Source organism: Protopterus annectens, chromosome 7.part0 (genome assembly GCF_019279795.1).
Source record: "Protopterus annectens isolate FY-2018-M chromosome 7.part0, PAN1.0, whole genome shotgun sequence".
NCBI classification, from domain to species: Eukaryota; Metazoa; Chordata; order Ceratodontiformes; family Protopteridae; genus Protopterus; species Protopterus annectens.
The window spans coordinates 518,706,357-518,729,969 of NC_056739.1; the positions used below are offsets into that span (position 1 = coordinate 518,706,357).

The window sequence follows — 23,613 nt, forward strand, 5'->3', positions numbered from 1 at the left end:
TTAGTACATTTATTCTAGTTTAATTAATCAGATGTTTATAATAAAATGGTAAATCAATTATGCAGAATTCTGTTACTCCTAGTATAATTTGCTCCACTGAGCAAGATGTTCTTTGAATGGTATCTACCCAGGCAATTGTGGGATCAACTGCTTAATCTGTGGGCATAGATTATTAAACATTATTAATTTTTTATTAAACTGGAGAATAAAGATTATGAACTGTTTTGGGCATAGAATATAACTTACAGATTAGGACACTATTAAGATAAGAGGACTGGTTCATTGGTTTATAGGTTTGGTGAAAAGCTTCAAGGTTATTGAGGAAATTGATTCTCCGGGTACAGTGTTCAAACATGTAGATACTAACTGACTGGATTTATAAAAAGCACAACTGCATGATTTATAACTTTGAATCAATCAGTAATTACTCACTTTTAACAGTATTCAAGTGCTGGCGTGAAAATGGGCACAATGGTCTAATGAATGTGAAATACATCAATTATTGTTGTTTTCTGTCTGCAAATTGTGTACTTTTGTTATTTATTTTTATTTCTTGTACATTGCCTAGTTTTTAGTCTACTTAATAACTGAATGTAAGTAAGTAATTATACAAATGAAAATGGTTTAACTTTGTGGACTAAATGTTGTTTGCTAATGAATTATGAGACTTTTGTTGCAACTCTTAATCTGTTTAAGAAAAATGAGCAAATTCAGGGAAACAAAATTCCTAATGATCTGTATACACTTTTATTTTATTTCTTCTATAGCGGCTTTTGCTACAATTGAATCTGCATACCAGACTTCCAGTGATGCTAAGCGACACGTTAATGAAGCCACTCAGCTGGTTTATGAATCAAGTGAGCAGAGACAGAATGCGCAGAACCTGTTAGATGGCCCCGATGGTGATAAAGAAAAGCTAGATGGCCTGCAGAACCAGATGAACTACCCTGACCTGAACTTAGCTATAAGGAAGGTATGCAACAGCAACTCAGTAATAATAATGCCGGTTATATCTTTGTCAAATTAGACTTATGAAATGAATGCTGCTTGTTATTGGACTAAATTAGACAGTACACAGTGCTGTAATACATTCCAGCACAGGCTATGTAGCTTTGCACCCTGACTGTATGTGTAGGTGGGACAGTTTATTAGTGCTGTGATATAACACAGCATGCACTAGGACCCAAAAGTCGTGTGGTAAAGGCGAGTCAATTATAGTAGCAATGGCTACGCCAAAAAATAAACACTTCTGCCTCAAATGAAAACTGTAAAGTGCTATGTAATTTTTATATAAAAGGTACATATTAAAAAAAGAAAGAAAGAAGCAAACAAACAAACAAACAAAGGAATGAAGGAAAAACACTTGAAGAATAAGCATCTCCTTACTTACTTCATTTGTCCTAAAACCAGAACATAAAATAGCCACATTCCATGCTCATTAAAGAATAATACCTGTATAACAACCAAAAGAAAATCTTCTTCTTCTCTTTCGCCTGTTCACGGGAGGGGACACCACAGCAGAAAATCTGTTTCCATTTCTTCCTGTCCTCTGCATCTTGCTCTGTCACTCCAACCACCTGCATGTCCTCTCTCAGCACATCCATAAGCCTTACCTTAGGCCTTCTTCTTTTCCTCTTACTTGCCAGCTCCATCCTTAGCATCCTTTACCCAATATACCAAGCATCCCTCTTCAACACATGTCCAAACCAATGCAATCCCGCCTCTCTAGCTTTCTCTCCAAACCGTCCAACCTGAGCTGACCCTCTAATATACTGATTTCTAATCCTGTCCATCCTCATCACACCCAGTGCAAATCTTAACATCTTTAATTCTGCCACGTCCAGCTCTGACTCCTGCTTTTTTGTCAATGCCACCGTCTCCAACCCATATAACATAGCTGGTCTGTCTGACTACCCTCTTGTAGACATTCCCTTTTACTCTTACTGATACCCGTCTATCACATATCACTCCTGACACTCTTCTCCACCCATTCCACCCTGCTTGTACTCTCTTCTTCACCTCTCTTCCATACTCACCATTACTCTGAACTGTTGATCCCAAGTACTTAAACTCATCCACCTTCACCAACTCTACTTCCTGCATCCTCACCATTCCTCTATCCTCCCTCTCATTCACACATATATATTCTGTCTTAGAATTGCTGACCTTCATTCCTCCCCTCTCTAGAGCATATCTCCACCTCTCCAGGGTCTCCTCAACCTGGTCCCTACTCTCACTACAGATCACAATGTCATCTGCAAAGATCATAGTCCATGGGGACTCCTGTCTGATCTTGTCTGTCAACCTGTCCATCACCATTGCAAATAAGAAAGGGCTCAGAGCTGATCCTTGATGTAATCCCACCTCCACCTTAAATGCATCTGTTATTCCCACTGCAGACCTCACCACTGTCACACTACCCTCGTACATATCCTGTACCACTCTTACATATTTCTCTGCCACTCCCGACTTCCTCATGTAATACCACAACTTCTCTCTAGGCACCCTGTCATAAGCTTTCTCTAAGTCCACAAAGACACAATGCAACTCCTTCTGACCTTCTCTACATTTCACCATCAATACTGTCAGAGCAAACATCACATCTGTAGTGCTCTTTCCCGGCATGAAACCATACTGCTGATCACTAATCATCACCTCTCTTCTTAACCTAGCTTCCACTACTCTTTCCTATAACTTCAAGCTGTGAATTGTGAATGAATTTTCTTTAAGTGTGCACTAAAAGTTATGACCTCTTTAAGTGTCAGTTTTAAGATCACAATAATTCATATACATTTCTCAAAGAAAGATTGCATGGTAAACATTGTTGTGTGAGTGGTTATCCTCCATGCTTAAAAATAAAATATACTATTAAAAAGAGCTATATGTATTTTTTACATTATATTATCTTTTTTATCTGTTTTTGGTTTCCTTACATCTACCCATTAGCTGGCTCCCAGAGCTCCTGCTCAATCCTTGGGCTATTGCTCCCTCCCACCTACCTGAACTTGCACCAATTAGGAATTAGGGCCAGCATGGAGATTGAGGGACCGTGAAGTAAATTCTTACTGCTGCCATGGGAGTGCTTTACCTATTTTCTACCTGTCCCTATGCATGCCCAGTAATACTTCTGAGTAAGGTGTTAACATTAACAAAATACCCTCACCTATCCTCAGAATACATCATGCATTGTTTCTACATTCCCTACCAGGGAAATCAGGCAACATGAGTGTGCACATCTCCATCCAACCACTCCTGGATGCTTCAACCATTCACCCTTCCTACACCATTAACTGTCTACAAACTGGTATTTGAACTTGGGTTGCCTGTGCGATAGTCATGGCTTATTGTTGGGAGGGTGGCCTAATGGTTAAGGTGTTTGCCTTACAAACATAAGGTGTAGGGTTTGAGTCTCACACGGGATAATTGGCTAGGCTTAAAATAGCTAGCAAGGGCAGTTAGCTTAGTACTAACCTATGAACCTTATTTCTACACACCATCAGAGTAGGCCACATTTATCACATTATATGTGTTCTCCTTTGTTTTAATGTCCCAGACAGTACTGTAAGTAATTATTGAAAAATAAGCAAATAAAAATATTTACTTTTTTCATAATCCCAAAGGGGCTTGATGGAGGCAGAAATATTGAGTGGTTTTCTTTTTTTTTTGGCTAAACCTACAATGTGCTCTGTGTCCACATAAGGTGACATTATAATGCTGTACCATATTTTTGAAGCTCTTCTTTCATTTCACTTGCAATTGCAGCACTCAGAATTATGATTTACTTTTGGGATTTTTGTTTAGTGCATTAGTAAACATTTTTCTATAAATCTGAACGATTTCTTTTATATGCACTATAATGAGACTTTCATCTCAATAAAATGGATAAATTAAGTTGACATTTTTAAAGCCACCATTTGGTAGCTGCAGCCATTTTTCCCACATTCATTGCCTGTGTTGTCCATATAATAGGGTGGGAGGTTGGCTTAATCAGACACAAGGTGCAAAGATTGATTCTCGCTTGGGGTAATTGGCTAAACTTAAAATGGCTCACAAGGTCAGTTAGTTTAGTATGAACTTACGAACCTATATATTACATCTCATGTCATTCCAGTCTTTGCTACTTCTACATCTTTGATTAAGAACACACAGTGCTACAACTAATTCCTCACTGCAACATTACTTTAAAAGCTACTTAATCTAGCATTTCATCTCAATACATTTCCTAAAATGTCTAGAAGTGGTAATTTAATTTTCCTTGCAACATTTTTTAAAAATATCACCTTTATTTATCTTCTGAAGAGAACAATAATGTTAGCATTCGATGCAATTGTCTTTGCACAATCCAGTTCAATTTTGAACAAAAGATTTATGTGCACATTATGTGAGTACTGGATTGGATCTCTATAAATATTCACTAAACAGAGATTTTTAAATAATCTTAGTAAGAATTAGTCAACATTATACACAGACAGATTGATGAAACACATTGATATGGTGTGGTCTTAATTTTTCAGTAATTCTTCAGTTCTGACCTATCAAATTATTTGCCATTTCTTTAGCAGTTCCTATATTATAAGCTACCGCACATATGATACAAGCTTCTTCCACTTATCAATGTACTTCTAGTTATATATAAATTTAATTTCATGTTTACATAGTATGATGCATTTTTCATATAATATGCCATCTCTTCACTGTAATCACAAATACTGATATCATTATTTAAAATCACCTTACCTTAACGAATAACATTTCTAATAAGTAATTTAAAATGCTGAGTGCAAGCATGGGATCCATATGTGTAACTATTTAAACAACAGATAAATATTAAAAGTATGTTTGTCAAGCACTAGCTCTAACAAGTTGAACAAATACTAATAAAATACATCATCATCATCATCATCTTCTTTCGGCTGTTCCCGTTAGGGGTCGCCACAGCGGATCATCTGTTTCCATTTCTTCCTGTCCTCTGCATCTTGCTCTGTCACACCAACCACCTGCATGTCCTCTCTCACCACATCCATAAACCTTATCTTAGGCCTTCCTCTTTTCCTGTTACCTGGTAGCTTCATCCTTAGCATTTTTTTTCCCAATATACTCCGCATCCCTCCTCAGCACATGTCTAAACCAACGTAATCTTGCCTCTCTGGCTTTGTCTCCAAACCTTCCAACCTGGGCTGACCCTCTAATATACTTATTCCTAATCCTGTCCACACTCGTCACACCCAGTGCAAATCTTAACATCTTTAACTCTGCCACATCCAGCTCAAATTCCTGCCTTTTTGTCAATGCCACTGTCTCCAACCCATATAATACAGCTGGTCTCACTACCCTCTTGTAGATCTTCCCTTTCACTCTTACAGGTACTCGTCTATCACAAATCACTCCTGACACTCTTCTCCACCCACACCATCCTGCCAGTACTCTCTTCTTCACCTCTCTTCCACACTCACCGTTACTCTGAACTATTAATCCCAAGTATTTAAACTCATCCACCTTCTCCATCTCTACTCCTTGCATCCTCACCATTCCTCTATCCTCCCTCTCATTCACACACATATATTCTGTCTTAGTCCTGCTGACCTTCATTCCTCTTCTCTCTAGAGCATATCTCCATCTCTCCAGGGTCTCCTCCACCTGTTCCCTACTCTCACTACAGATCACAATGTCATCTGCAAACATCATAGTCCACGGGGACTTCTGTCTGATCTCGTCTGTCAACCTGTCCATCACAATTGCAAATAAGAAAGGGCTCAGAGCTGATCCTTGATGTAACCCCACCTCCACCTTAAACGCATCCGTCACTCCCACCGCAGACCTCACCACTGTCACACTACCCTCGTACATATCCTGTACCACTCTTACATACTTCTCTGACACTCACAACTTCCTCATACAATACCACAACTCTTCTCTAAGCACCCTGTCATATGCTTTCTTTAAGTCTCCAAAAACACAATGCAACTCCTTCTGACCTTCTCTGTACTTCTCCATCAACCCTCTCAGAGCAAACATTGCATCTGTAGTGCTCTTTCCCAGCATGAAACCATACTGCTGATCACTAATCATCATGTCCCTTCTTAACCTGGCTTCCACTACTCTTTCCCATAACGTCATGCTTTGACTGATCACTTTAATCCCTCTGTAGTTACTACAGCTCTGCACATCACCCTTATTCTTAAAAATCAGTACCAAAACACTGTTTCTCCATTTCTCAGGCATCCTCTCACTTTCCAAGATTTCATTAAACAATCTGGTTAAAAACTCCACTGCCATTTCACCTAAACACCTCCATGCTTCCACAGGTATGTCATCTGGACCAACAGCTCATCCTCTTCATAGCTATCCTTACTTCCTCCTTGCTAATCCATTGTACTTCATGATTCACTATCCCCACATCATCCAACCTTCTCTCCCTCTCATTCTCTTCATTCATCAACCCCTCACAGTACTCTTTCCATCTCCTCAACACACTCTCCTCACTTGTGAGTATGGTTCCTTCATTATCCTTTATCACCTTTACCTGCTGCACATCTTTCCTAGCTCGGTCCCTCTGTCTAGCCAATCAGTACAGGTCCTTTTCTCCCTCCTTAGTGTCCAACCTTTCATACAAGTCTTCATACACCTTATCCTTAGCCTTCGCCACCTCTCTCTTTGCCATGCACCTCATCTCCTTATACTCCTGTCTACTTTCTTCATCTCTTTGACAATCCCACTTCTTTTTTGCCAACCTCTTTCTCTGTATACTCTCCTGTACTTCCTCATTCCACCACCATGTCGCCTTGTCGTCCTTCCTCTGTCCCGATGTGATACCAAGCACCTTTCTAGCCATCTCCCTTACTAGCTCTGCTGTAGTTACAGCTATTTGGTAACTCTTCACTGCCATCCAGTGACTGTCTCAACTCATCCCTGAACTCCACCTCACAATTACCCTTTTTCAGTTTCCACCATTTAATCCGTGGTGCTGCCCTCATACTCCTCTTCCTCTTCTTGATCACCAATGTCATCCTATAAACCACCATCCTGTGTTGCCTAACTACACTTTCCCCGGTCACCACTTTACAGTCTCCAATCTCCTTCAAACAGGCCCTCCTACATAAGATATATTCCACCTGTGTGCATCTTCCTCCACTCTTGTATGTCATCCTATGCTCCTCCATCTTGTTAAAATATGTATTCACCACAGCCATGTCCATCCTTTTCACAAAATCCACTACCATCTGACCTTCTGCATTCCTTTGTTTAACACCATACCTACCCATCACTTCCTCATCCCCTCTGTTCCCTTCACCAACATGCCCATCGAAATTTGCTCCAATCACCACTCTCTCATCCTTGGGTACAGTCATCACCACTTCATCCAACTCACTCCAAAATTTTTCTTTCTCATCCATCACACATCCAACTTGTGGAGCATATGCACTAACAACATTCATCATTACACCATCAATTTCCATAATTTCATAAACATTACTCTATCCGACACTCTTTTCACCTCCAAAACACTCAACATACTGTTCCTTCAGGATAACTCCTACGCCATTTCTCCTCCCATCCACACCATGATAAAACAATTTGAACCCACCTCCGATACACCTAGCCTTACTCCCCTTCCATCTGGTCTCTTGCACACACAATACCCCAACCTTCCTTCTGTCCATCATATCAGCTAGCTCTCTCCCTATAACAGTCATACTGCCAACATTCAAAGTTCCAACCCTCACTACCACATACACTGAGGCAAAAACTACAGCCATTTTCACAACATTCTTTGTGTCATAATCTAGAAAAGCTTAACCATTTTTAAACCAAATTTTGATATATTTTCCCTTACATTAGTAGTACAAATTCAACCAGTAAATATTTAACTTTTTCCCACAATTCCCTGCATACCCATTGTAGAACACAGCTAAATCAATTTGATCATAAACTGTTTTATCCCTCTAACAGGCAATCCAATGCCTGACTTTGTTCTCATCTGACAACCTACACATTAGGATATACCTTGGCTTTCTAGTGACCCCATTTAAAGATAGCCTGCTCTTTATAATTGTGGTATGGTAACAATTTCCACATATTAATTTCCAGTATCCTAGTACTAGCTTTTCCTCTCGTACTTGAAAACATTTCTTATAGTAAATTTAATGATCCCAAAATGTATGGCAGGCTCTTTCATTTAATGCCTATATATTAACAAATGAATACTCAAAAATGTTGATGAATAACATGGTAAACATGCAATCAAATTCCCAGTTTAACATAAAAAAATAAAACAAAACATTCTATTTTACTGTGGTGTGGCTTAAGAAATTAATAAATGTCACTCTCTGTATTGTCAAAAATACCAAACCCAAATAAAATTTCACAACTTGTCCAACATTTGCCATCAACACTTCTAGTCCTGTTCCGCATAACCTTTACTGGAGGGAGCATCAAAAGTAAATGCATGCTTCATGACTTTCTTCCCACTTTAATGCCCATCAAAGCATTAATAACTCCCTTTTCAAATTGTTAGTATACAAAAAGGTGCCAACAAGATAATAGAATTCCATACCTGTTGTGAATTCATAAATTAAACACATTTTCCGACTGCAGCAAACAAAACTCAGTTATTTGCAATTAACAGCCAAGCCATCCTGTGTAGACATGTAATTGTAAATCCTCAGAGGTACATGATATAGAATTTTCAAAGAACTTGAGAAATCAGACTGCTCCCTTTAATGTTGTTGTAAAAACAAAATTATTTTGCAACTAGCTTTTAAGAAAAATCCATTTGAATTTCCTCAGCACCTTAAACTGATTTTATAATTATTACTTATTTTATTTGACATTTGTTGACCGGGTTTTTTTGACTGGGCAGCAGCCCTTTTTCAGCAGAGGACCGAGGAGAAAAGCTCCAAAAAGTACAAGTAACAAAAGTAATGACATGACAGAGTTATAACTAAAATTACAATAATTACATTATGTATGAGATGTATGTTGAAAAGGACACGCTAGAAAATGGTCAATAAATTGAAAACATAAATAATACAGTACAAAGTTTCATACAATAGTAAGCAGAATGCAGAAAATATAGATAAGTTTGTAAAACAGAAACTAACAAATACATAAACAGGAGATAAGCCCAGTGCAAGAGCCAATTTCCAAGACTACAGCTGTGGAAGCTGTTGGAACTATTGACTATAAGTAGACTTTATTAGAAGCAGAGGCAGAGAAAGGTGGGGAAAGGTTGCTGCAATAGTATTATAGGAGGGGAGGTGGATTAAGTTGGGTCATAGCCAGTGGTGGCTGTTGACTTCAAATTAAAGGGGGGCTGCAGGAGACAGCTTAATGGGTGGGGTCAATGGGAAGGGGTGTGGTCAACTAGAAAGGGGTGAAGCTATGCTCAAAACCACAACAACTGGAACTTTAATTAAATACACTGCCCTGGGTGCCAAACCTTCATTACGAGAGTCCAATCAAGACAAAATCAAGTGCAGTAGAAAAAAATATTTCAATACATTGGCTACGTGACAGCTTACTTAATATCTAGATGGGAACACCAAGGTTGTGAGGCATGAAAAAATAAATTACTCTTTAAATACATTACTGGAATACCAGTCAAAATCAAGTATAAAAAAACAAGCTTCTCCTTGCACTGCAGTTCTAATTATAATTTATATTCAGCTTTCTAAAAGTACCAAGTAACATGCTGAAAGTAATAATCTATGTGATGCCCCCATTTGTAAAAAATGTTTCTTATCCAAAAAAGACCTGCTGCCTGATAATAACTATCTACTTGTTTCATAGAGAAAACATGATCAAAGTAAAAAATTAACAGCAAACAAGAAACAAGCTCAAGATAAATTGCTTAAAGGATTACTGCACAGGTTATGGACCACACATGATAGATTGGCATTCTGTTTAGTTTACGGGTAAAGCCTACAAAGATGACTGTAAATCTCCAACAAATGTAATGAGCTTCTGAAAATACTGTAATCATGTCCTTCATTACAAATACTGCCATATGCATTTCAATACCTAAGGCTTGTACGTTATCTAGTTATGTAAATATTCTCTGCATGGCAACAACAAAAAGGCTTTCAGTGTTGGTAATTATTTAACAGTATGCTTATTAAAGGTTACTTGCATCTTACAATTTCAGACAAGCTTACCTGATGGTCATTAAAGCATTGCAACTTAAATACAGAGCAACAGGGCACTGCTACAACATGCATTTTCTGAATAATAAGAAGCATAAATCATCAGTATAAAATTATGACAGAAAACCAGAACATTCTGCAGAATCAAGGACAGATGAAAAGCCACTGTCTTACTTGTGTCTACCTTGGATGAGGGAATACTCTGCAGACTGCATAACTGTTTCTTGCCTTGCTTGGACACATCCAGAGTCACTACATGGGGGAGTGGGGTGCAACAAGTATGTCACAATTTGAAATGTCTCTGGCTGATGGTGATGGCTCTGACACTCATACCTCTCAACCTTGGAGCAAGACATCTGGACAAAGCCAGGCATAGAAGTTGGACAAAGGACAAAAATTAAGGACAATTTTTAAATATCACTCATAAACTTAGAAAGATAATATAATAGTAGTAGGTCTTGCATTAGTATAAATTTTCTGAAGGGTATGAAATCTGAAACTCAAATGTCTGTCATTATTTTCTAACGTCACTCTCTAATGATTTGCCACTAATTTGCCAGAAAACCATGATTTTATGAAAAATGGACCAAACGTGATGCAAAAATATAAAATTGCCACATAATACAGCTGGGAACCTGTCAAAGAAGGGACACTTTTTTAATAATAATACTGTTAACTTGAGCAGCTGACAAAATAAGGGAATCTACATGCATTTCTGAAATAAAAGTAATCTATAACTCTGATCATTACAGTTATTTATAATTGTAAACCCTCCACGTTTTCTTCCAAAATTGCCATTTTGTGGAGCGATTATTAGGGAGAGAGCAACATTTTCAGCCAAAATTGGGGACAGTTGAGAGGTTTGGATATTCCTAATTCTATAAAGCTATTTATTTGCATGAACCGCTCAACTTCTTAATGCAGGAAATCTGGACTAGGCCAAATATATTGGGGGAACATACAAACAGTCTAAAAAATTGCTCTTGTATAAACTTAAGATAGTTGATAGAATAACAGGTCTTGCTTTAGCATGCATTTTTCTGAAGGTTATGAAGTCTGAAACTCAATGTCTGTCATTATTTAGTGACTTCATTCCTAAGTGATTTGCCAGAAAACCACAAATGTTATGAGGAACAAACCAAAAATAAGAAGCAAAAATCTATTCATTCTCCAAAATTCTGAGCTGAGAGGTATAGTTCAGCCAGGGCTGTCTGAGTTTGCTGCACATCCCCCCTCACAAAATCATAGTCGAATGGAGCGTCCTCCCTGCAGCCATTCCAATGTCCTATTCCTTGGTTATTTTGCCCCATTTACCATAAACACTGTAATGTGCATACTGCTTAACTTCTGCGATGATTTGGATTTCATTTGAAAGTTTTATTTTGCATTTTACAGCACAAACACTAATAGACATTTAGTAAACAAAGCAATGCAGTCTCACAGTGAAAATAGACTTAGCATTAAAACTTCTCTGCCCTTGAAACTCACATTTATTGAAAGAGCATTGAAACCCACATTCAAAGAAAATACTTTTTGCCAGTGGCAGATAACAACTTTGGGCTGTTTTCAAATCATAGGCCCCTTGCACACGAAACATACATGTGCTCTTTGATAGACCTTCCTGACTGTATTAAATTATATTCCTTGTACAATACAGTACAGTTGTTAGAAAGCATTTTAAATTTATTGTTTTGAACATTTTTCCAGTAAACAATGAAACAAAATGCACACACCAATAATGACAAAACTGCCCAATTCAGAACATTTCCATCATAAAAGTGTACTCAAACGTCTACAATCCACCAGTATCAGTAAATATGCACAATCTCTGAAGAAGTAAAAGTCATCTAAATAATTCCACATTAAAGAGATTTGTAACTAATGAAGAGGTTGCTGCTAGCAAACAACTTTATATTTCATTGTTTCATCTACAAATAAAGTGCCTGCTGCCCTTGAGGAATAAATTGCCTATATTACACTAAAAAAATTATAAGCTAGTAATACTGCAATAGGGAATGGATGGCAAACTGATAACAGGTTCATAGTTACTAGGTATCTTCACCAAAAAGGACTGCAGCATCCACCCCCTTTACAACACAGTACAGTATCAGCAATGCATCTCCCTACTGTGGGAGTAGAACCCACAGCCTTCTGCATCAAAAGCAAGTACACTACTGGTTGTCCTATTAACAATGCAAGCAGACTTAGCAAAAGCAGCAGTAAACTTCTGTTCCCCAGCAGCTCTCAGCTCCTTGTAAAATCTACTCAACACTCAACTGTATCTCTGAACTTTGCAGTACAAAAAATCTGTTTTGTGAAAGAGAGGAAGACTGAAACTTAAATGGCTACCATTTAGTGAATTCAGTTCTCACCATAGCTCTCAACCTCTTAGCACAAAACACTTGAACAAAGCCAATAATGGGGGAATACAGCCCTCAAATATATTCAGTGAATTCAGTTCTCACCATAGCTCTCAAACTCTTAGCAAAAATCACCTGGGCAAAGTCAGTAATGGGGGAATACAGCCCCCAAACATATTCAGTGAATTCAGTTCCATAGCACTCAACCTTAGCACAAAAAACCTGGACGAAGCCAATAATGGGGGAATACAGTCCCACAAATAGGGACACATTTCAAATATCCATCTTATAAACTTAGACAATTGCTAGAATAAAAGGTTTTGTGTTACCATGTACTTTCTGAAGAATATGAAGTCTGAAATTGAAATGCCTGTCATTTTTATTTATTTAACATTTGTTAACCAGGAAAGTCTGACTTGCAACAAAAGCCAATTTTCAGCAGAGGCCCAGGGAGAAACAGTCCAGGCATTGAATATAGCATTTTCTACCTAAAACAAAATGAAGCGCACTAATACCAATTCCGAATGGAAAAATGGCCACATGAAGTCCGAAAGAGAAGATAACTCACTTGATTAATAATCAAGTGAGTTATCTTTGGACTTCATTGTGTGGCTGTTTTTCATTCCGGAATCGGTTTTAGTGTGCTTCGTTTTGTTTCAGGTTACCATTTGTTATTTACAGCAGCAAGTGTATAAGAGTTGCAGCTTGCAGCAAAAAAAAAAAAAAAAAAAAGGTACAGAGCTGATTCCAGCAGACCAGCACCACCAACGACAATGCCACTGAATCCAATGGTCCCAACCTCTTGAACAAGACAAGTACAGTACTACTGTGCTAGTGCTACTGATTGTTTCTCGCTCTCTTTTTTGAGAAGAGAGTGAGAACCAATCAGTAGCAATCCAGCCATCCACATCATGTACATGCCTGTGGACGTGGCAGTCCGAACCCCCTTCTAATTTACGTTATGGTTAAACCGCTTAGACTTCTGGGCATCACACTGATGCTTTTTCTTTTATCTGGACTGCCTTTTACAGCAGTCAGATACTAGATGCTGCTATGTTGTTAAAAATTAAAAAAAAAAAACGGAACTCGGCGAGTATGCGCAGTTCGAGTTCCGGGACTTTGCGGACTTGTCATACTGTGTTGTGTAGGTTAGAAAAATATTTTTATGGCAATATTGGCAAATGAAATGTAAATGTCAGCTACACTTTCTTTCTTCTTTTTCCTGGGAGGGCTGCAGTCCCGCAGTCCGATAGCACGAGCTGCCCCTAGCATAAGTATGACCATGATCTACGTAGAATTTCCTTTAGTGCTGTTTTGAAAGAGTTGGGGTTAGAGATATGTCTAATACTTAGTGGTAACTTATTTCAATAAACGTTTCCCATGTAAAACTTTTAAGCCACGTATCAACCAGTCATCATAGACATCAATTCGTCAGTCACTATATGACTAAAATGTAAAAGAAAAAAGTCATGAAATCCCAAAAACTCAAAACATACCACAAGGAGCAGCAGTAACAGACTATCAGTAGCACTGAGAGAAACATATTTTAGTAGTTAATGTATTTATTAGTATCTAAAACAGATGACAGTGACATATCTGTGGTTCCTGATAAACTAACTAAAGGCACTTAAATCTGATTATAGCAAATTTTCTCTCCCAATGTTTCTAAGAACAAAAATAAATAAACAAACAAATAAAAAAATACCCCTTCATGAAAAATTTTGTTAAAATGTTATTTCCACCTATAAACACCTGTAATGTTATCTTTAAATGTTCCTATCCTCACCAGGGATCCAGTCATTATTTTTCAACTCACATTACTATAGCTGGCTATGCCCACAGAACCTATCATAAACTTTATGAAATCATAAACTTAGTGGTCTTATACAAACCAGTTTATAATATTATAGATAGAATAATCTTATCAAAATCTTCATTGTATCAATTATGACCATGACAAAAGGTCAAAGAGCTATTATCAAGACAGCATTGCAGGTATTCATTAAAGTAAACATATCTTGCAATATGATTTTAACTAAAGCTTCTAACATGATGTATAAGGCCCTTTCTCATTTGCAAAATTGTTTTTGAAAATGATACACGTCTTTTCCTAGCAGTAGCCCCTTAGACTGTGCCAAATTTGACCAACACTGCAAGTATTCACAAATCACATTATTATGTCCAAACAGCTCTGGTCATGTATTCAGTGATCTTTAATAAAATACATTCTAATCCCACAAACAAGATAGACGTATTACATTGTTTCTTGTCAGTCATGACCATGTCAAAAACATCAAACAATTATAAACAACACAAAATTGGTTGTTAAACTTGACAGATATACATTTAATAATATTACAAGGAATTTCTATCACATGTATGATGTTAAATTTAAACAGTATGCATCAGTTTAAGAAACAGGATTTATAAATGTTTTCATTGTTCTCAGTGTCTTGAATTGAAAACTTTGAAAATGAGCTTTTATTTTAGAGTCCATTATATAGATTAATCGCATTTAAAGTATATGCAGTCTGAACAACTTGAATTAAAAAAGTGATTATAGGCAAAGAGGAGTGCAGGTAATGATAGTTTATATACTTAATTTTACATCTACTACACTGCTACATCTACTACACTGCTTAATAACCATCTCATCATTAGTGTTTCATTTGAAAAAACAATATGCTCTACATAAATAGGTTGACCTCCAACTGAGCACCTTTTCTTAGCTGCTAGATTTCCCATAAGACTTGACCTTTCTCATGACAGAAAAGAAACTGCACTAAACTTACTTTGAGTTTCTCAGCAGTTCTTTCAGCACTAGTCATTGGAAATCAGTAAGCCTTATCAATGTCTAGGACCTCTACAGACAGCCTACTCTAAACATCCAAATTTACTCAACACGTTCCAAATGATCTTAACCTTCCTCTGTTGCCTCTCAGGCAACAACAGGGAAAGAGACACACCAAAATGGGTAAAATGGCTCATACAACTGCAGCCTCACATAGCTGATAGATGTAAAATCATTCTGGGACTCCTACTTTCAGAGAATTTTGATTGCAAAGACTGCATTTGATCATTTACCACTCATTAACTGGTAGCTTAATATCCTCTGAAACCAGAATAATTTATCTACATATTATTGCTGTCTTTTACATTCCTTTGCATCTGCAGTTTGTTGTATGATATTTATAAACCATACCTTTGAGGAGTCTGCATATTCTCCCTATAACCAGTGCTTTTATTTGCTAGGTGCTCTGGTTTCCTTCCACATTTTACTGATATGCCAGTAGCAGAACCTCAGATCTCCTGAATTAGTCATAGGTAACAATGTGTGAATGAGTATTTGTGTGTGTGTGTGTGTGTGTGTGTGTGTGTGTGTGTGTGTGTGTGTGTGTGTGTGTGTCACATGATACATTGGTACCTGTTCAGTGACCTAGGTTTAGTTTTCTGCATTATACTTACTGTGTGCTAAAAATAGGCTTTGTTTGTTCTATGACCCTGAATATGATGAAGTAGATATCTGTAAATAAATTAATGGTAACACTGAGACTGTATATTTTTTTCTTTTCATGTTACTTTGTCTCAACTTATGTTTTGTTATCCTTTTACCCATTTGCCATTAATTTTCATCTGATCTACTTTTCCAGAGACGAGTATCACTAAAATCTCTGATGTTCTAAAAAGCAACATATTACTTTTGATTTTTTGGTCTTGATTTCATGGCTAGTTGCTGTCTTATTTGCCAGTTAAACATTTAAACCTGTCATTTATTATTTGGGTCACAATTTGCATAGATTATACCTTTTGTAAGATTCTTTTAAATACAATTTGCTCAGATTATCACTGCTGCCCAGCAGTGATTGGTTCTTGCCATGATCTATTGACTTCATTGTGTGTTTCACACTCTCAGATGTTTATTTATTGAGATTTTTTTAACTGAGTAGGTAGGCTTTTCCTGTGACAGTTTTCAGACATGACCACAACCACAAGATAGCAACAAAAACAGATACACAGTACAAATGTACATAGAATGGTGTTACCAATTTATAAACATAAGACCGTAACAGTCTTAACAAAAAATATATGAAAAAGACCAGAAAAAAAGTACAATAGAGATATTTACAGTCGTAAAATAGTATGAAATTAAAACATACTATGGTTTGGTGTTTGCAGAGAAAGAGGAAAGATGGTAAAAGAGATGATTAAACTGTTTTCAACTGATAGTGTTTTAGAACAATAATGATAAATGTAACTACTTATAATTCTGAGACTGGTTAATACGTACATTGGAATAGTAAGAATTTATTTGCGAAATTGTGGACTTACATGTACTAAGCCCCAAATGACTGCATCTTGCAATATTACCTTTTCTATGCAGTATAACAATCTCAGATATAGTATGTGTAAGTAGTGAGGATGTGTGAGTATAGCCCCCCCACACTGGGGGGAATGGAGGGGCCTTGACCCCCTGTTTAAAGCAACTTCAAAGGAGAAAATAATGTATTCATAATTCCGGGACTCAGATCATGAAGTCTTGAAATTACAATAGGAAGCTAATAATAAATATTATTATTAGTAATTATGAAAATAAGCAATTGATCAACCTGATTGAAAATGTTTTTAGTGTGATGAGACTACATTAGAAACTAAAACAGTCAATAAAATAGAAATGAGGTAATGTACCCACTATATGTGTACACGTCACTACCTATCATATTATGTGTCATTTGTGTCTATGTCATAAGAGAAAAAGGTGATTAGGAATAAGGTAAGCACACTTGATTAGATGTAGAAAAATAGTTAAACTGCTTACAGAGCAGGTTATATTTTTTATTTGTACATATTACAGCAATGTTACCTTTTGCTTGCTGGGCGATAGCTGTTCAACAGAAAAAACAGCACATCATTAAAACTGTAGTTTTTGAAGAATATTTGGTATTACTTGGACAAAGAATAGCATTTTCATGTGTTGTCTTGTAACTATCATACACATGTAAGAAACTGCCTGGTACTTTCTACATTAAAAGATTTCTGCTCTCGTGAAGAATGGCTTTGCAAAACCTATACGTGAAGCACACTCTCTGCTGAGTTTGGTCAGCTTTCCAGGTTGTTATCTGTAAACATATCACATTTGACTGTCTGGATCAGTCTTGCAGAGAGTGGTGATTAAATGAGGAAAGGTGATGATATAAAGGACACTATAAGGACATTGCTTAATGTTGAATGGTATTCATTTAAATACATTAATATTGCAGATGTTCTGTCTTCCATATCGATTTCATAAAAATAATATGTTTAATCCCTTTCTGGGTGATTTAGGACAGCATGGGAGTGTGTATAGTCTTCATCTTCTGTTGTAGCCAAGGAACATCTGCTGTGTGCATGGAAATATATGACATGGTGTTTATACTTTGAAATATATTAGATGCATTACAATTATTGCTTGGCGACATGTTTTGACTAGCTAAAGACTGCAGATCTAAATATCAGTCTGTTTACTTGATAATTTTTTACACTTGTGATTTGAAGTACTGTTCTGAAAAAAAAGTCTTTTCTGCTTTAAAGCAAATGGATCTTTATAGGTAGGGAATATTCTATAACTCATTATACTTTTAGTTCTAAGATCTGCAGAAGTGATTTTTCATCAGTGCGTGTTACTTTTAGGCTATAGTAAGCTAAAACATTCTATAGGATACAGTATGGAAATTGTACTCGTGTTATTTAAAGAAAATCAACTGTCACAAATGATTGAATTTCTAAATATCTTGTTTTCTGTTCCTTTTCTTTCAGGTCTGTGGAGGATTCAGTTCTGAACCATGTACTCCCGAGCAATGCAGCACAAGTGTGTGCCCACCTGGCAGTAATGGAACATGTTACAGCAGTGCTGTCTGCACAGGTGCACTTCCTGTCACACGGTTTGCAAGGGAAGATGCAACTAAAGCTAACACTAACTTACAAGAGCTAGATAAACAAATTCAGGAGGCTGAAAAGATGGTAAGATGATACAATACAAGTGCAACTGAGACATCAGATTCAAAGCACTGATTATCAGCTGACATCTCCTTTTATTGTTTGCACTTCACTTGATCTAAAACTTAACTTTAGAACTCACAATTTGTGTGTCACTTAATTGCAGGTCATCATTTTCAGTAAAATTTAAATTTGTGATTTTGATATCAGTAAGTCAAGAAGAAATGACTAATAAGAGATTCTGTCCACAAAAGTGAAGAATATTGGATAATCTGCACAAACATAATATCAAAATGTGCCAGACAATGCCTGTATTCTAAGACTGTAAACAGATATTGTGGGAATTAAACCCAGTACTAAAGATTAAAGCTCAGTAGCTGCTCACAGCAATGACCCGCTATGCTAACCTAATAGACTCAATGCAATGCATCACTCTAGATATATTCAAATATAGTAGTCACTCTTTGTAAGGTACAAGACACGGACATCAGTTTCAGCCCACCAGGTATCACCGAGTCCTTCCTTTTGGATGCAGATTTTGCAGTAATAACCTGCTGGTTAGAGAGATATTCTTATGTGGTTTCCTGTACTCTTTGTCAGTCTATAATTTTTGCACATGCAATACCAATGGGAGATTCTGCTTAAGGGGAAGTTAAACAACTCCCTTTCTCCATGCATGTAAAATCCTAAGGCAAACAGTACGTTAAGCTTTAGGGTGTATATAATAACTGTGGATTGTTTAATACAATACATAGGCCACACTATTATTTGCAGTTAATAGAAGGCAGCTCTATATAAATGGCAAACATTAGCCAGCTCTCTGAACTCGGTGCATGGCCTTTCGGTCTTTCTTCCAGATATAATATGTAGCAATGTGATTGTGCTACAGATCTTGAATCTTTCGTCTTTATTTAGTTACCAGAACTGCTTCATTGAAGGAAGTCACTAAATAGCAGTTTAAGGGATGACAACCATGTCATGTGTTTTACAAATATACTTCCATACTTTTGTGGGAAACTTTTTTTAAAAACAGCAAATTTATATTAGGTGGTCTTTTAGCAAGCACCATACATTGAACGAATTATATAATTCTTGGTTTGCATAGCTTCTCATGGACTATAATTTATAATTTATTTATAAGAAACATCAACTGTTATGACTGTGCCTATGGTGTCCTACAGTATTGGATAGTCTGTTATCCAGTATATAGATTGCTTGTCTTGACAGACAGTAATAAAATAAACAAATAAATAAATACTGGTGGATGTATTTGTATCGTTTGATAGGTTACAATAATATTATCTGTTTGAAGCTAGACAACTGGTGGTCTCATTCCTTAACCTTAAACAGCAGTGTATAATGAGTTTACCAGCATGAAGAGATAGATAACATTTCAACTGGAACTATTCATGATACTCAATTCAATGTAGTTATTACCTTTGTTATATATTTCCATTGTTGGTCTATTGCTAGATTGTGTTGTTATTGGAAGTAGTTGTTTTATTTTTCTGCTTGACTATATTAGGCTACTGCATTCTTACTATCCAATTATTATTCATGGTGATCATATCTATTTATCCAGTTATTGAAACTGATATTAATATGTATTTGTAGAAAAGTAGGAAAAATATTGATAACAATAATCACTTAGTGCACGGCGAGCAGTGATTACACTTTGATATCTGGAAAAAGGCAAATCAGTTAAGCACTTCTATTGCATGAGATCTTATCTTTACCATTGTTAAACACCCCCCGCTTTGCTTGTTAAGATCGGATATCATACTAGGCAGTTAAACTTGCCAGTACTGGCCAGCAAACAACAGCGGCAGAATTAAAAACAGACTTAGTTCTGCCTGCTGTGTGTGCCAGTAATGTGTCCCTGACTTCCTGTAACATAAGCTAAGTGCTTTACGGTTTTGAAAACAAACAAAACAGTTCGCACTTTTTTTTCCTGTAACTGGTAGTTCATGGAGCCTATGAACTCTATGTACTACAAAGAATTATGCTTGTTTCTCTGATTATCTGATTACATTTTATTATGTGTTTTCAACATGGATGCCAAGATTCACCTCAAGTATTGCTCTCTAGATGAATTTCTTGGCATCCATGTCTTGAACACATAATAAGCAGGTTATGATTCCATTTTTGTATCCTCTGATGAAGTGAACAAAAAGGTAATACACTAAGACATAATCTTTATTAAGTGGGAGTGGCAAATATATTCTGGTTTGTTTGTATGACTTAAAAATTTTTTTTGTAAAGTCCTAGCTGTACAGCAGGTAATATAGTATGGACACATATTAGACATAAACAACAGTGCATTTCAAATTATTATTATTAAAGTAAGTGTGTGCTTGCATGTGTGTACAAACATGTATGTTTGTATACATAAGTATGTATGCATGTATATGCATGCATATTTGTATATGCATGCATATGTGTGTATATATATATATATATATATATATATATATATATATATATATATATATAATGCATGTTTATATAAATATATATATATATATATATATATATATATATATATATATATGAGGCCAAAGACTCCCAAACTATAAAAAAAGTCAAGAACCAGTAGTTAAAACACACAGGTTGTAACCTTTTAAGCAATAAGCCTTAGACGCCCATGCATTGGCCCAGTAATCAAGGAGCCTCAATTCTCACCACTAGCACCAGTGAGGGGCATCTACATTGGGAGGATAATATATGCACACACAGTAAAATACAAGTTCCCTTAAGAGCGCACAGAGATCAGAGTCAGTCTGGGGCTGGTTTCTCCCTTCCTCTCAAGATCCCCAATAAGACTCCCCACTGGCACACTTATAGGGTTCATATCTCAGCCGAGTGGTCAAGCCAAAACCTCCAGCACCATCTCTGTCCAACCAGTGCTTCATTTCCCTGCCCAAGTAGCTGACACACACACGCTTTAAGATTTGAATTATATACAAAGACACAGACACACCTGGGAAAGGCTGGCACAGGTTCGCCAGCTATTCCTCCTTCTTCCCCGATTATATGGTAGTACCGACTGCCACCAGCCACTAATATCAGCTACTATAAAGACCCTTACCAAAGGGTGTCCAATTCTACTGTGCAATGCTATTATTATCCAATTGGTAAGTGTGACTGAGACTTGAAGGCTATTTAGGAGTGGCCTATACAGTATCACCAAATAAATGCAAGTATACTGAGAGCTTAAATTACCTGTACATAAAACAGCCACAGTTAAAAGGTTTAAAAATATTTAATAATAAATAATAAAAACACAAGACAATACTCATTAATTCAACACAGTGACATTAGAGAGTTCAGATTCAAAGGAAATACTTTAAAACAACATTGTATAATAGTCTCATATCAATATAGAAAACTAAACTAATCTTGCTATTTCTATCTATCTCTAAGACAAATACAAAGATCTAAGATCCTACTTACAAAGCAAGCAATTGCTGGTGAGATGATGTGTTCAGGTTCAAAACAAAATACAAAATGCTATACTTTCTTTGTGAGATAGCCCTTAAATTGATAATGCACATTACTACTGAGTCATTTCAGATTACATCATTCTTGTCACTTCTCTGATTTAGTTCCCAGGATAACAGAACTAAAAATTTAACATTTCTTTGTAACCTGCACCTGCCAGAAAGCCACAGCAATAAAAGACACCTTACATCTGAAACCTAGTAATTATCTCTGTCCTAGGAAAATAGAATGAAACTCCTAGCCCAGACATTCTGTCTCCTAGCTTGAGATAAACTGGCTTTACAACACATTGTAAAATTCTTTATTGATCAGCTTATTTTCTTAAATGTTGCCAGTTAACTCTATATGTCCCAGTTTTCCACCATGAAAACATGCATTACATAGGCATAGAGTTTATACACATTTCTGCTTTCTTCCAGTAGGGTGCACTGTGGTTACATTTTTGAAGCTCAGCACATAACAGTTTTCTTACATTTGTAACACAAGCCTGTGGATCATATTAATATTTACAATGCCATAGAATTATTTGCAAAATTCTGTCTAGCTTGGCTGGCAGCCTTCACAGTTTATCACAGAGCCCATTATGCCAAATTGAAAAAAAAAACAGAACTATTTTCATATAATTCCAAGCATGAAATAACTTGATTTTTTATTTCATTAAATAAAATAATTCCTTTTTACAAGTTTAGATCATGCATGTGTAAACATTTTCGTTTCCATTTTAAGAGGTCTCTCACCAAATACACTGCTCACCACTGTTATATGCAAAATCAGACCTACTGGCTGTCATTTTACTCTTTGAAATTAGTTTACTAGGGCATCATTAGCTTTTTATGTAGTTAAAAAAAACAATAGTATTGTCATGTAAGTAACAGGGATTTTTTTTCCTATTGTACTGGCTATGTTTGGCTAAATACTTACAAAGTGCTAATTATTTATTTATTTATTTATTTGTCCTTTGTTAACCGGGTTAGTTTACTGAGCTGGGTGCCCATTTTCAGTGGAGAGCTGAGGAGAAACGCTCCACAAACACATGATAAAAAAGACGATGCCAAAAAATAATATACATCTATCATAACAAAACCAAGTTACATTGCAAGTTTAAAAAAATAAAAAAGGGCAAGATAAAAAGACATACGAGTAACGATATTAATGCCTTGTAGATAATCATTAAAAGTATCGACAATGCTCCACAAACACAAGATAAAAAAAGATGATACCGAAAAAAAAAATACTTGTATTATAGCCATACCAAGTTACATTGCAAGTTTAGGAACATTAAAAAGGGCAAGCATAAAAAATCTACTGCCAATCATTAGCGGACTGGAGTTCCGCTGTGGTGACCCCTAACCAGGAAAAGCTGAAAAGACAAACAACAACAAAAAGGGCAAGATAAAGAGATGTGAATAATAACATTAATGCCTTTTAGATAATCATTAAATGTATGCATTTTGTGCATGTACAGCAACAAAATGATAGAGGTAGAGTTGGTGGAACAAAATAGAAGAATAGTAAGTGGACTGTAGAGAAGTGTGAAGAATAATTGAAGAGACAGACAATAGCAAACAATGGCAGTTGTGTCAGTTATAGTGGGTGGAGTGAAGGAGAGGTGGTAAAGACAGATAGAGTGGAGAGGA

General features: G+C 36.5%; 1 protein-coding gene across 1 annotated transcript in view; it reads left to right on the forward strand.

Annotated features, from left to right (window-relative positions):
* Positions 1–23,613, forward strand: part of LAMB3 (laminin subunit beta 3) — a 366,988-nt gene that overhangs the window by 276,950 nt on the left and 66,425 nt on the right. The window contains exons 16-17 of the mRNA XM_044077133.1: positions 768–973; positions 18,296–18,499. Coding sequence (XP_043933068.1) covers positions 768–973; positions 18,296–18,499 — 410 coding nt within the window. The remainder of the gene's footprint in view (positions 1–767; positions 974–18,295; positions 18,500–23,613) is intronic.